Below are 15,958 nucleotides of genomic sequence, written 5' to 3'. Positions count from 1 at the left end.
ACAGCCGATTGTTCTTCACGTCTCCCACGTAATCTTTCACAGATGCTCCACAATGAGTTAATCTGTAATGATGTCATTAGTTAATCTGCAACCTGTTATTACTCTGTTCTCCGAACTGTTATACCGTCTCACCGGCCTGAATGTGAGGCCCCTGGAAATGAAAGCAAATGCACTTAGAAAATTGCAGCAATAGAATCATTAGTCACATTGGCACTCCACAGAAAAGTGTCAAAGGACCAAAGTTGAATCTGGCAGGAAATTCGATTCTAAATAGACTACAATATAATGTTTACACAGTGTTTTTAAATGCATTCTCAAGACTAAACAACGTTAAACTAGGAATGCACTGTTGGGGTGTTTAGAGCTGATTTATAGCTGAGTCATTTACAGCAAACTGACCAAACATTTTTTTAAAATTAATATTACACCGCAGATTATCTGAAAGTATAGTCATATTTGATGAAAAGTGTTCAGCTCATGCTCTTACTCTACGATATCAGCATTTTGGCTTTGTTTTTCCACACAATAAGTGTGTACCTTTCCACTGAGCCCTGGGTGTAAAGTAATGCCTCACTTCACACTGCAGATAACTGTTAATGATTTTCTACATTACCACAAACATTCTGAAGCAAAAAGCTATGACAAAGATTGGTGAAAAGAAACATCTTAAATGCACATTACACGCTGGAATATGAGCATCTTAAGGTTGCGCACCTTACAATAAAAGCCATATTTAACCATTTGTTTTGCATGTCGTTTGTTAGGAGATGAAGCGGGACCATCTTAACGCAACATGAGAAGCCTAGCCTCCAAGACTCTCCAAGGTCTGCTATCTTTCCTGGAATTATCTCAAGCAAAAGCAGCTGCTTCCTCCCTGTGTCCATCAACCCAGCTACTCCTAGGCAGTCAATCAGCAGGTGACCACACCCCAGGGATTCACCAAGACCCTCTGAGAAGAACCTGCTCAGGAACACGTGGAACAAAAGGCTTTTGTGAAAGGGAGATGGGCAAAGCCTTTAACCTAGCCCAGGTTCTAGCTGGAACACTTCAGTCGGGCCTGACTAACTTGAGGTGGGGGGGGGGGGCTGTTTTGGCATAGCTGTTGGCTATGATTGAGTGGCAGATGAGGAAAGAAGGCTTTTGGAGGGTCCAAGCAAAGGGCCAGATCACCCTAGCTGTGTGGGTAATTGTTAACACATTTCTCAAGTTTAAACTTTGAGCTAAATATTTTACCTGGACGCTGGCTGTACATCTGTACAAGTCATCAGTCTTATTTCATGAGTGGTGGGAAATTGCCAAAGTAAAATCTCATGCAACAGCTTTTTTTTTCCTTCCTCCCTCACCCTTCCCTTCAAAGTAACCTTTAATTCAGAAATAAGCATTTCTTCCTTATGTCCATGCTTAGATACAGCTTGAGCAAATAAAGCCATGAATTGTATTTTTATTGTAAAATAAAGCAGTCAGTAAAGCTAGGAAAAGAACAGTTAAGTCAGACAGTGCATGTGTTTTAGCTATCTTGATTGTGTGAATGGCATGACAAAATTAAAAGGGGTTTAAGAGCCTAAATAATCATTTTACTGCACTACAGGCCACAAGTAGAGGAATGTTCTGCAACTGGATTCATTTCACACAATGAAGCTGAAGATAGGGACTGACACAACGTGGAAGAAAGTGCCACAAAGGCCTCTCTGTGAGTGTGCAGCAGTGTGGAAAGACCAGCACCTCAGGTAAACAACTTTTAATCCACGGACTCCATGTCACTGCCGTTCAGGATTCTGCAATAAACTTTAAAATATCATTCTCTCAGTTCTCAACTCCACTTTCTAACTGCATTTTTATGCCTCCCCTTTTTTTCATGCAAACAAGAACATCCTAATTATGTGTGCCCTCGACTGCTTATATTCTTTCCTTTGTCACTAGAGCCCCCTTGTGGCAAAACGTGCAATCCACCATCTGTGAGGGTTCTGGCAAATGTAGGAATAAATATAGCATCAATAAAGAGGAGGAGCTGCAGAAGATGTGAGAAATCAGCAACTCTTACCTACAGTGGTTCCATCCTGTCCCATAATGCACTTCATAGAAGTGATAATTTGCTCCACAACAGGAGGAGACATGGAGGTGGCATACACCGCACTGTGAGAGTGAGAGCGCAAGTAGTCTATCAACTCCTGCAGAAGAGAGGGAGAGAAACGAATTTGACCCTATATTATGCGGTGTTTTTAACGTTTAACGAGTGTTATATAAAGGGAAAAGCCTATTTTTCCACGGGCTGTGGACTGGAAGGAACCCAGTTTGACAGTTCTCATACAGAGAAAGCTAGATATTTGTTGATTTATAGGTTCTATATACTTTCCAAGCAATTATTTTAAAACTTGCATTAGTCAAACTCGTCTACACAGATGGACATTTGTGGTAAGGGCAAGTTACATAATTTAATTTCACCTATTACGTTGTTTTGTAAGAAACAAAGGCTTTGTTGGTACTAATGCTGTGTTCCACACCTTCCTTCCGCCGATGTAGCCCCCAGCTGCTCCAAAGCTCTTGGTGAAAGTGCCCATCATGATGTCTACGTCTGTGGGGTCCAGACCGAAGTAATCTACCACTCCTCTGCCACGGCTGCCCAGAGCTCCAATGCTGTGAGCCTCGTCCAGGTAGAGATAGGCTTTATACTTCTTCTTCAGGGCTATGACTTCAGGCAGACGGACGATGGAGCCCTCCATACTGAGGAGAGATGAGTTTACATGTCGGACAGTTTGCTTTGATTGGGATACTGTAGGGAGTGACTGAACGTGATGTGTCAAATTGTACTATGATTCAGTTCTCTGGGAATTGTTTCAAAACATTAAACAGGCTGAAAACGCAAACGTAGAAGGCTTACCTACTAACAATAAAGCAACTTCTGGTCCTACAGCTGTTTATATCCTATCTGCAATCAACATTCCACACACTCACTGCATCTCCACGTTAACAGAGTACAAAGTGAGGACTCACCTGTAAATTCCCTCCACCAAGATGAGAATTTTCTTCCAGGGCCGGTGTGTTCTGGGCTGGCCGTGCACTATAGCATCCCTCAGCAGCTTCTCCAGGCTCTGCATATCTGACACAACAGAAACATAAGAATTAGTTATTGCACTCAGCTATACATTTAGATAACGCTATTAAATAAATGTACAGGGGTGAGACAATGAAACTGAAACCCCTGTCACTGTAGTGTGGGAGGTTTCATGGCTAAATTGGAGCAGCCTGGTGGACAATCTTCATTAACTGCACACTGCACCAGTAAGACCATGTGCATCCAATGGTTCAAACATTGTGTCCTGAAGGCGGTGCCGTGTATCAGGACGACAATGCACCAATACACACAGCAAGACTGGTGAGAGATTGGTTTGATGAACATGAAAGTGAAGTTGAACATCTCCCATGGCCTGCACAGTCACCAGATCTAAATATTATTGAGCCACTTTGGGGTGTTTTGGAGGAGCGAGTCAGGAAACGTTTTCCTCCACCAGCATCACGTAGAGACCTGGCCACTATCCTGCAAGAAGAATGGCTTCAAATCCCTCTGACCACTGTGCAGGACTTGTGTATGTCATTCCCAAGACGAATTGACGCTGTATTGGCCGCAAAAGGAGGCCCTACACCACACTAATAAATTATTGTGGTCTAAAACCAGGTGTTTCACTTTCATTGTCCAACCCCTGTGTCAGGTATGAGGCCAGTGTAGTCCCTGTTAAATTTTGAGATCCTCCCTGATTTCTTCACCTTCACCTCAGAGAAACCGTTGTCAGTCTAAATTGATACAACCTTAAGAACTTCAGGGTCAATAAGCTGAAGCAAAACATTAAATGCAAGGCTGCAGCTCTGGTACTTCAGGAGTCGTGACAGACAGAAATCCATTATGGCACTGGGAACACAGTGTATTACATATTCCCCTCAAGTTTTTCATCAATTTAGAAATCCATTTACAAGTCACTGTCATTATCTGTTTAAATGGACAGTTTAAGTGCTCCATTTAGAATAATGTGAATAAATAATGATTGCAGGAATGACCTTAAAAGCTACAGAATTCAAATTCTCGATCCCTATCCAGATATTCTGAGACGTGGAGGCTGTATGAGCTAGATGGGTGTACACACACATATATATACACATATATATATATATATATATATATATATATAATGTTGAAGCTGGCAGCTTGTTTTAATCTCAAAATTAGATTAATCAGTAATCACGTTAAGATGATCCACAGTCCAGCAGAGGGAGAACACCTTCATTCATTCATTATCTGTAACCCTTATCCAGTTCAGGGTGGCGGTGGGTCCAGAGCCTACCTGGAATCATTGGGCGCAAGGCGGGAATACACCCTGGAGGGGGCGCCAGTCCTTCACAGGGCAACACAGACACACACATTCACTCACACCTACGGACACTTTTGAGTCGCCAATCCACCTACCAACGTGTGTTTTTGGACTGTGGGAGGAAACCTGAGCCCCCGGAGGAAACCCATGCAGACACAGGGAGAACACACCACACTCCTCACAGACAGTCACCAGGAGCGGGAATCGAACCCACAACCTCCAGGCCCCTGAAGCTGTGTGACTGCGACACTAACCTGCTGCGCTACCGTGCCGCCCTAGAAAACCTTCAAAAGAGTTAAAAAATAAATCAAAATAAACCCTCAACCTTTGCTGAAAACGAAACCACTATATCCACAATGCTGTACATTTTAAAGTGAGGGTATGTGTTTTTGAGTACGGAACCAGAGGCTTGTGTGTGTTGGAGCTTGACCAAAGCCACTGCCTTGACCCTGCTGTGTCAACAGACAAGAGCTGGGGTGGATATGAGCCATGGTGGTGTTAGGTGAGCAAAGAAATGTGTGAGGGAACAAGAGTGAGAGAGATAAAGAGAGATATCAATAAAAAAAAAAACAATGCATACAAAGAGAAAAAAATATATAATAATTGCTAATGTTTTCTTTGCATTATCATCATTGCTTTTAATAACACATTGGTGGCAGCCAAAATACACCCAGACTAGTGTGTGTATAAGCACACACATAGCCAAGAGTGGTGGGAAGTCACCTCAACCCCCATTGTGCTGTTCAGGGTTAGGTGCCTTACCAAAGGGCACTTTTAAACTGAAATAAAACTTGGTTGCTTTAATTTATTTAAAAAAGTCCTGGCCTTGAATATTTGCAAAAGGTTAAGTACAAATCTTGCATAATAACCTTTAAAGGAACACTAGGAAAGATTTGTTTGTTTGTTTTTATGCTCCACTGGCTCCCCCTAGTGTAAATAATTCTTATATTACTGTCCTAAAATCAATGGGGAGGTGATGTGGTTTCCTACTCTGCTCCAATGGTTACCCAGAGTAGTAATGACAGAGGCTCTGCTCTCTCTACTACGACTTTGAAGCAGGAATGTTAAGGTAAAAATATCACTTAGTGTTCCTTTAAACAAAGCACAAGTATTCCCCCGGCATGTCGTAGTGGGGATATTGTGAGTTATGATATGTGCTCTCTCTGGTCATAGTAGCAAAGAAAAGAATCCTTTACTGGGGAAGGAAGGATGGTGGCCTCTCTGTTTTTTCCTGCTTCTGTGTTTCCTTAATCCTGCCAGGTCACTGCACGGACATATGGCAGAGCAGATTCTCATGGAAAGGGGAAGACTTTGAGACTCCACTGTAGATGTATTGTGCTTATCTGGCCTTACTTTACATGTTAATAAATCCATAAACTAAATTTGAACATGTGATTGGCGCTAGTTAGCCATCCATGTTGTACTGGAGAAATAAAAGAGAAGTAAACAGTGACAGAGAGACGTAGTGGATGCTACTGGGCTAAAACCACACGTCTCAATATATAAAGGAGTGCCTAAAATGTATTTGGCTAAAATTTATAGTTTATAATTACATTAAGAAACAATACTATATTATGAAGACTTTAGAATGGCACAGCAGAGGTCTGTGTGATCCATTCAGAGTGGTTTCTTAGCAGCGCAGAAACACTACACAAACGTACTTTGCAGTGCCACAAGCTAATACAGACATATTCAAAAAGTCTGAACACCCCCGGTCAAATTACATATTTCCTGAAGTGACTAATGTTTGCATCCTTAATAGACAACAAATGCCTGTACTGTTTAATGCACAGTTGCTGTTGTTTGCGGAATGTAACGCATTGGAATAAAACATTTTAAACCCCCCCCCCCCACACACACACCCCCACACCCCCAGCTGATGCTGGATGGAAAGCTCGTACTCACTGTTGTGCTTGAAGACCCGGATGGTGGAGCCGGAAAGTCGAGCTCCCAGAACCAGAGAGGCGTGATTTAGCTCATCGCTTAGAATCAGACAGCCCTGCATCCGGAAAAAAAACAAAAAAACAACAACAAAAGCATCACCAGGTGCTACAGTGAATAGCAGATTAAGCTGCAGGTTTAAATAGCCATTACAAATAAACATTCACTTTACTGGACACATGAAACTCGTTTGGCCAAGAGAGAGCTGAGAACCTGTGCACAAGGAAATAAAAGCAAACAGTGTTCTCAAAATAACACACAGACAAATCTTTCAGGTTCAGCATATGTAGCAATGTTTTAACACTGCCCATGGACATTACTGTATTTGGTATCTGGAATACACCCTGGAGGGGGCGCCAGTCCTTCACAGGGCAAGACACACACACACATTCACTCAGACACTCACACCTACGGACACTTTTGAGCCAATCCACCTACAAACGTGTGTTTTTGGACTGTGGGAGGAAACCGGAGCAACCGGAGGAAACCCACGCAGACACAGAGAGAACACACCACACTCCTCACAGACAGTCACCCGGAGGAAACCCACGCAGACACGTGGAGAACACACCACACTCCTCACAGACAATCACCCGGAGGAAACCCACGCAGACACAGGGAGAACACACCACACTCCTCACAGACAGTCACCTGGAGGAAACCCACGCAGACACAGGGAGAACACACCACACTCCTCACAGACAGTCACCCGGAGGAAACCCACACAGACAGGGAGAACACACCACACTCCTCACAGACAGTCACCCGGAGGAAACCCACGCAGACAGGGAGAACACACCACACTCCTCACAGACAGTCACCCGAAGAAAACCCACGCAGACACAGGGAGAACACACCACACTCCTCACAGACAGTCACCCGGAGGAAACCCACGCAGACACGGGGAGAACACACCACACTCCTCACAGACAGTCACCCGGAGGAAACCCACGCAGACACGGGGAGAACACACCACACTCCTCACAGACAGTCACCCGGAGGAAACCCACGCAGACACGGGGAGAACACACCACACTCCTCACAGACAGTCACCCGGAGCGGGAATCGAATCCACAACCTCGAGCTCCCTGGAGCTGTGTGACTACGACACTACCTGCTGCGCCACGGTGCGCCACCGTACTTCTTAAGTAGCCTTAAAAGGTTTAATGTTTTACTTCCACTATCAAAGCTTTATGCTACACAATTATTCAATTTTTAATTAATCTGCTAAATGTTTACTTTTAATGTTTTAGTATTAAAACTTGTATGATTTGGTCTTTTGTAATTTACCATCCCTTTGCCCCCATCTCATTGCAATGAGTCTGAAATTTGAAAGACTATATATATGTGTGTAATTATATGTAGGACATTAGTTTGGCTTTCTATTGATCTACATGGTTCTGTAGATTACAATTACTTCTTTTTTAATCTGAGACTCCAAGCTGTGCCACTCCTGCTCTATTAAAACTCAGACCAATTCATTATGAAACTGACATCTCAGGCTACAAAACACACACACACTTAATGCTCTGTTATTATGCAATGCCATACCTTGCAAAATGTTTCCATTATTAATATTATTAAAGTTTCATTTTAATTGTACTATAACCGTAGATGTGCTAAGGCCAGAGTTACGCATCACAAGAGGAACAGAAATTCTGAATCTAGAAGCTACTGAAAGTTGTGAAATGTGTGATTAAGTCTAAGAGTGTTTGGCCAGCAGAGATTTGACGCCTGAACACAGAGGTATAATCCAGTTCCTGGCCAGCCCTAGCCCTAACGGAATTAGTGTTTTCCTTCCTCCAATATTTTGATTTTAAACACAATACTTACAGAAATAACAGTCCGCTCAGATCTTTAACATGCAACCAGGGAATTATTTCCACTCACGCATTTTACTGGAATAGAGTAAACCTATAAACCCAAAACTAAAACTGTAAAATCAGACAATATTTATTTTTTAAAAATTGTAGGCACAAATATCACAAAGTAAGCACTTTGTCATCGGGCTGTGGAGTAATGGAACGGCATTCTCTGGATTGATAAAGCATCTAATTGCCCTGGGATGAGTTGGGATAGTGTCTACCTGACTTCACTAATTATCGTGTGGCTGAATGCAATCAAACCTTAACAGCCCTGTTTCAACATCTAATGCAAAGGTTTGTTTAGAACCACAAAACCCTGTATTAAGACGCTAAATTGGAAGAAAGTAGGATGATGGTAAACAGGGGCTTACAAAGTTATAGGAATACAGAGAACAATCACTATCCCACGCACTGTCAAGGTATCAACTAAACAGGTTTCAACTAAACATGCACTGACGAGTCTGACAAAGATCCACCCGTTCAAAGCCTTGTCAGTTGGTTTAGTCGGTGTCAAGAATTGCAGGTGAAGAGGAAGAGGGAAAGTGCATGAGAAACTTAAATTGGAAGTAAGCGAGAAACGTAATCATCGAGGAATGTGTCTTCATACACTACCTTCCCAGTAAGTGCTGGAATGTTCATAGAATTAGTTGCAAATCCCATGCCAAATGCCATGGCTGATTCCACGCCCAGAAACCTGGCTACCAGCTTTTCCAATTCTTCATGTCTGTCCAAGTTCCCTAAGCAAACAGACAGAGCAGTGAGCGAACACAACCCACAAGACACTTACTGAAATATAAACATTTGCTGGAGAGTGGCTGCCTATGTGTGTATTTTTGAGCTGCCCAAGGACTCCCACTGCACATAGAATCTCTTTTATTCCCTAAAGAGACATTACTCCTCCTGCACTCGCCCTGTGCAAATATCTCATATTAGAACCCTTTAAAAATCACAAAAAGGTAATATCTGGAGGTTTAAATCATGCACAGGACATCCACTAATGGTGTTAAAATGCATAATTATAAATCTGCCTGAATTCAACGGCTTCAATTTAGGGAAACAATTATTATGGGTTCAGTTTTGTCCGAAATAAAATGGTCCCTCTGTAAACAAAACACTTATTTGTTGATGCAACACAATAATTAGCATCTCTTGTGGAGCATCTTGTTAGCGATTATTTAAAATAATAATAATAAATGAATGTGCCATCATCATTACGTCATTATGCTTGTCATAAAGAAAGGAAACCATAATGCTATGTAACACTAGGTTTGCACACAATCATCACCAGTAAACAGCTCACTCCAGAACTCATCCCACGTTTATGGTTTAATCAGGAACAAGTAAATCCACTCAAAGGCTGTTTGCATCATAATTACGAATGACTTATAATCTAACCACACCTTTTTTTTGAACAGCCTTGTAATCTCTGTGTATTGTGTATATGCGTGTCTAGGTAGCAGCTCTGACTCAAATTTCTGGCATTATCTTTAGGTATATCTTTAGACTTGGGACTATGGGGTGGTTTCCCAGAGAGGTATGAAGTCTAGTCCTGTACTACATCCATTGAATCTTAAATCTAGTCAATTATTTCCAATTATGAAATAGTTTGAATTTAATAAACAGCTCCTAGAGAAGTTATTTCATTTTATTTACATTGGACTTTAAACATCTTGAAATATCCTCACTCATGAGACATATACTGAGTAGAGTTAAGATGTCGCCACATAGTACAATGTATTTATACAAGTGCTGTGAGATCATAAATATAAACCCACTATTCAGAGCTTGTGTCTATTAAGACATACCCATTTCCTGCCTGGTGCTGCACACTCCAGCTCCATGTTTCAGAGTGACTTCTGCTGCTGCCTCAGCACATGAGCCCTTGTTCTCAGCGAAGCCCAGGTAATTATACGAGCCCATGTTGATCACGTCTTTCACCACCCTGCCTGTGTAGCTGAGGGAGACAATCCCAGCGTTAGGCAATCAAGCATGAAAGTCACATTTGCACAACCAAGCCAACCTTGCATTCCCCATACTGGAGCAACTACTGTGTGTGACATTTACAGTGCTCATAAAGCCAAAGAATTTTAAACACAGATCTTAAGGTGACCTAGGGCTCTGCGTATTTGCCTTATGATTTGTGGCCTCTTATCACGGAGGTTAAAACGATACAGATTTATTACAGAAGCTGATTGTTTTTACTCACCTAAAGGTCCAGTTGTAGTCATAAGACACTCGCTCCACCAGGTCCATTTTGTCTGCAGGGGCGCTGCATATGGGCCGGTTCCAGTTGTCTCGAATCCTCATGTACAAGTTTCGAGTGTAGAAATTTTCAAAGTCTTGATAAAGTGGGACAAAATCCTACAAGGAAAAAAAAAACACCATGCTTTCACTTTTAACAATGGCTGCATTGTTGCCACTTGATGTCTGTATATATAGGAATAATTAATAGATGAACACAGACTATATCCTTTTTTCTCTTACAAAATCAACCAATGATTTTTTTTAATACCAGCCATAAAGCAAAAAAAGATATCAACAGAAATCCTGACACGTTTGCTTCTTACTCGCCTTCATCCAGCAGGAAGTTATCTCCAAAAGAGTTGCAGATAACTGTTAATCTACAGATGGCAATACAGTTATGAACACACTGGCAGTTTCTTTGCTATGTCCTTCACATTTTTAGTGGAAACGGACTATAAAACTTACCCTTTGTTCCTCCCTTTCCCTTGCAATATGGCATTTTTCAATCTTCCAGTCCCGGAGAAAGTCCCTCAGGTAGCCGAATATGGTGAGGATGCCGTAGCCCATGTACGTGAGCACAGCCACCAGCATAGGGGTCTCTTCAAAAGACTCGATGAACGACCTGCTATACAACCCTCCATTGCAAATGTGGTGCACCTGTACGCCAGAAATTTGAAACATTTTAAGCAGTGTGTTTACTCAGACTTAAACTACAAGTGCATCATTGTTTAAAGGAGGTATTCAACAATATTTCAGCTGTGACACAGACCACAACTAATTACAAACACATCATTGAATTCATTTGTTTTAAAAGTCTCCGTAACAGTAATAAAGGAGGGTGACCAGACATCCTCTTTTACCCGGACATGTCCTCTTTTTTAGATTTTAAAAAACGTCCGGGCGGAAATTCACAAACGTCCGCCATTTTGTTTTTCTAGAGTTTACATAGAACTTCGAGAGGTTTCGTTCACAAACTAGTCCCGCACTCCCCTACTCCGATTGGTTCGCTTGAGTGAGAAGGGGGCGCGGTGAAGTAGCCTAAAATCTTCTGATTGGACGGTCTGACTGTAGAGCTACCGTTATTGGTCGATAACCTTCTCTGTAAACATTTAATTGGTCAGTCTGCACGTCAGTAGTCCTTGTTTACGTCAGGCAAAGCTCATGTATCACTACCTACCCTCATCTCGAGCAGCTATGCCGAAACGTAAATGTAAGTTCTCGGATGAATTAAAAAAGAAATTCCCATGTTTTGTGCAGCAAATAAAGGTGTAAAAGACCTAAAAGAACACATAGGTTCAGCTAAGAATACAACGGCAGCGAGAGAAAAAAGACATGTCCTCTTTTTCACCATCTCAGATCTGGTCACCCTAAATAAACCATTAACACACTGCACAACACAACTGATTAATACAGGTGCAACATTCACAGAAAAGAAAAAACATCTATATTTCCTTAAGAAAACTTCACGTGAAACTTGAAATTACAAAATGGCAAATCATTGGATATAAGCACCCAAAACAACTGTATATGCACTGCTTCTCAGATGAAATCAGTAATGTAAAATCACATGTTTCTCAGCAGACATGTGACTAGTCATGCCTCTAACAAATACCACACCAACACAGGGACTTCACTGTGAACCGCAGTGAGCTACAAATCATTTGCAAGGCAAAAGGGCCCTCAGACAGACTGAGATTGTAAGAAGCTCAAGAAAATCTAGGTTTAAACTATGTCTAACATGTGTAATTGTGATATTAAATTAAGGCAATACATCCAACCAGTACTGAATCTACTACAAAAGAGATGGTTTTTAACGCTTAGTTAAGAGAGTCATTCTATATTGTGCAACACATGATGCTGTTTGGAAAGTCTATCCTTTTAGCTCCCGTTAAATCCATTCTCACCCAACAATTAACCCAGAAAAATAAAAACCCTGAGTACTTTAAAGTAAAGGCTATTGTAGAACTAAATTATAGATGAATATCTAACATTGACCATTTAACTGCAACTAACTTTCACACTCTGATTCGTTAATTCATCTCCTCTACCTGCATCATCAACGTGGACCCGAAGCCTTCGTAAGATCATTGGTCACAAGGCAGGAACAAACACAGGACAGGACACCAGTCGGTCACAGGGCATCACACACAGATACGTCTATGGACTGTCTATTTAGCTACCAACATGTAATCAGAGCACCAGGGGGAAACCCATGCAGACTGAGGGAGAACACACCAAGCGCCTGACAGTGACCTGACACCCAGGGACCCTGGAGCTGTGTGGTAGCAACACTACCTGCTGCCCCATGATTCAGTCTCATTTTCATACATTCACAATAAAAATGTATTACTACGTTATTTTAATATGCGTTTATGGACGTTCAGAACACATGCCAAAGTTACGATAAAATTTCAGCTATGGGCATTACTGCAATCGCTGTTTTGTTATGAACATTATCATTGGTAAAATCACACATTGATTCTGTGGGCCAAGCAACAGCTGATAAACACAGTCAGTACCTCGCTTCAAATATGCCTTAGACAGCCACCAAGCTGGACAAACACGTCTAAGATTGGATGATAACTATAGCAGAGTCAAAACGTTTATCGAAGGAAACAAATCTGTCTAGTCCAAAAGCCGTCTTTAGATAACTTTCTGAAATGCAGTTCACCTATAAGGGTTAAAGGGGAGCTCCTTATCGTACACAGCTATAGTGTGACTCGATCTGGGAGAAGCGTACAACGTCAATCCGAATCACTTAACAGGTGAAATGCTTCGTTCAGGAGAAAGTAGATTCAGAAATGTTTACAGTGAAGGTGACAGGAACAATACATCTGACGTTATCACCTCTATAATCAAACTGGTTTGGCGTATGCTGACACTGTTTTATTTCAGCTTTGGCATCAAAAGCTAAAAGCTAAAAGCTATGCTTCTGTGGCGAATTGCTCTCCAAAGTAAATATTACACTTTTTCAGATTTACCACTGTTTCCATCATCACAACAAACAAACACACAGAAGACAACTCGTGAGTTTCTCTAGTTCACCAAGTTCACTGCTCTGAACTGTAAATAATATGTCTGTATTTGGATTGTAAACACTGTGAGCTCTGGTTACTGTCACCTGCAGTGTAAAGAAATCTGTAGTAGCCTGGATGAGTACATTCACGCCTCTTGAATTAGGCAGAAAACGTGAAAACAGGTGGACTATTCCTATAGCCAGGTACCGGCAGCTTATTAACGCATTGGTGCCCAGCCCTTATAAGGGTGTTACAGTACATACACTCTCCTTGAATTCTGTCCCAACCCTGAACAAACACACACACACACTCTCTAAACCAGAGTCACTGGAGAGGTAACTCCAATCCTATATCAGGTAACATAATCATAGAGCATTCCACTGTTTTGAGACATGTTTTAAACATACGTACCCTGTCGACAAATATTCACTTCAAACCGACTTCAATTTCACAACCAACACATGAGGCCATTGTTGTACCAATGAGGATACACTTACACAATGTGAACTCTAATGCACCTGTAAATTACTCAGTGTTCTGGCACTGCAGGTGAGAAGCAGGTGAGTGTAGGAGGTAGGCCTACAGGTCCAGTGTGTAATCAGAAAACCACAGGGTTTGCCTAGGAGCTTGTTTACAGCTGTGCATTCAAAGATAACCGATTTAAATGTAGTTTTTTTGCTGTCCTTGTGTTTAAAAACGTTATTACAGTCAGAACTATGTATATGTGGTTGCATATGAAGAATGTAAGAAGTTAACTCCATGGCTGAGTATTTCCAACTTTGAAACTGCAGTGTAACAATGACAGACAGGGCTTCTGACATCACAAACCTAAGTAACCAATGAGGGCAGGGCTTTTGAGTTTCAGGAGAGCGGCAGAGGGTTAAGTGGAGATAGAGGTGGGGTTACTACTTACATACTTATAAATCACTGTGTAGGAGATGTGCTTATTTTAAAAAAATGATAATAACTTAACTAATAAAGGGGACTTTTATTATCTATTACATATTGGTATTATTCTGTAAACCCAGGCTTTTATTTTAAGTTAAAGGTAATATTACAATACAAATGTGATCTCATATTTATATTTGATCTAAGATATATCTGAGGTACACCGTCAGTCATTAAGGCCACGGCTCTACCTTCAAGGATTCATTTACACCGTTTGAACACTAGACAGTGGCACCTGAAAACTACCCTGTGTTCAGCAGTAGGTGAGAAGGGGGTCAGTAACGGATTCAGGTATGTGACGGTGTTGTTCCTAGGATTCAGTAAGAGTACGTGTCCAAAAGCAGCCGTGAAATGTGAGCTAGAGATTTAAGTAAACATATTTACCCTCTCTTCGTGCTGGTTATATTTTTTCTGATGCTGGTGGTTCTTCACGAAGCCGTTTCTTCCCACTTTAAACCCGTTTGCTGCGGCACCATTACACGGACTCGCCTCTTTATCCGCCGCGCTCCCAGTCATACTTGTATACGTAAAAGAAAGCCAGCAGTTACATACATCTAGATTGTAAAGAGGGAGGTGAATAATTAAATTATGTACAGTACAGCGGGGGCAAACAGGGCAATGACTCAATTCGCCCTCCCTGCTAAAAAACCCCCAACACCAAAACGAGGAGGAACCTGAAATTCTACCCGCTGCATACCGGATATCAACGCCCATACCAACCATAGCTTGCCAATGACAGCGCTTTATTTTTGCATAGCGGGCGTGTCAGAGCAGGACTTGCCGGTCCAGCCAATGATTGGTGTTATTTTCCATAGGAGGCGTGGCCACTGTGCCTTCGTCGAGTATTCCGACTCTTTTAGGTGATTTAAATCAAATGGCTCTGCTCACCATAAGAGTCGACTCCTTCAGCTCCCAAACGACTCTTCCACAGTTTTCTCGGTTTATCCCGGTATGATGTGTGTAATGTTTGAGTTTAAAGGCGAGATGACAAACTTTCACACAGTTCAACGCCCATAATGTCCCAACACATACATACATAAATGTATAAATACATAAGAAAGCCCTCGTACAATTACAGAATTTATTAAAGGCCGTCAAAAAAATTTTGTTCGTCTGTTTTTTTTGTGTGTGATACTATAATATAATCAGCAAGATGTCTCAGCTAATCCGTTTTCAAGTTCACGTAACCGATATTTACAGAACTGATTTACATTAGCTAATTTTAGTCCCTCAAATATCTAACATATGTTTACAGTATTTTTAACCTATTAAAAATAAGAAAAAATTATCTAAATGCAGCATAATTATTAGGTCAGTGTTTAGAGGAATTTGTAATTTGACCATATGCTTCCAAACCATATTTTTATGTGCTAACACGACACTTAAGATTACTCACTCTTCTGTTTTAACTATAGTGAGCATTATATCAATCATTTATTTTTCGATTCATTCAGAAAGCTTAACCAGAGGCGAAAAGAAGTAACGGTTAAAAAGTCAGGACCGAAGAATTCTTCTTTCTTTTCAACGATTTAAAGAGTCGATTCATTTATGAACAACCCGTCACTAATACTCAGCCAACGGT

At 41.4% G+C, this 15,958-nt stretch overlaps 1 protein-coding gene across 1 annotated transcript; it reads right to left on the bottom strand.

The window, feature by feature from the left end:
• Window positions 1–2,012: 2,012 nt before the first annotated feature.
• Window positions 2,013–15,072, bottom strand: sptlc2a (serine palmitoyltransferase, long chain base subunit 2a). The gene is made up of 9 exons (XM_066675757.1): window positions 14,761–15,072; window positions 10,877–11,068; window positions 10,374–10,528; window positions 9,973–10,121; window positions 8,780–8,904; window positions 6,267–6,360; window positions 2,992–3,097; window positions 2,502–2,721; window positions 2,013–2,168 (listed from the first exon to the last, which is right to left on the bottom strand). Exons 1-9 carry the CDS (start codon window positions 14,890–14,892, stop codon window positions 2,028–2,030), a joined length of 1,314 nt encoding a protein of 437 aa, XP_066531854.1. The 5' UTR covers window positions 14,893–15,072; the 3' UTR covers window positions 2,013–2,027.
• Window positions 15,073–15,958: the final 886 nt, after the last annotated feature.

Source organism: Hoplias malabaricus, chromosome 1 (genome assembly GCF_029633855.1).
Source record: "Hoplias malabaricus isolate fHopMal1 chromosome 1, fHopMal1.hap1, whole genome shotgun sequence".
Classification (NCBI taxonomy): domain Eukaryota; kingdom Metazoa; phylum Chordata; class Actinopteri; order Characiformes; family Erythrinidae; genus Hoplias; species Hoplias malabaricus.
The sequence above is the reverse complement of the archived record's forward strand: the minus strand, read 5'-3'. Positions and strand labels throughout refer to the sequence as shown.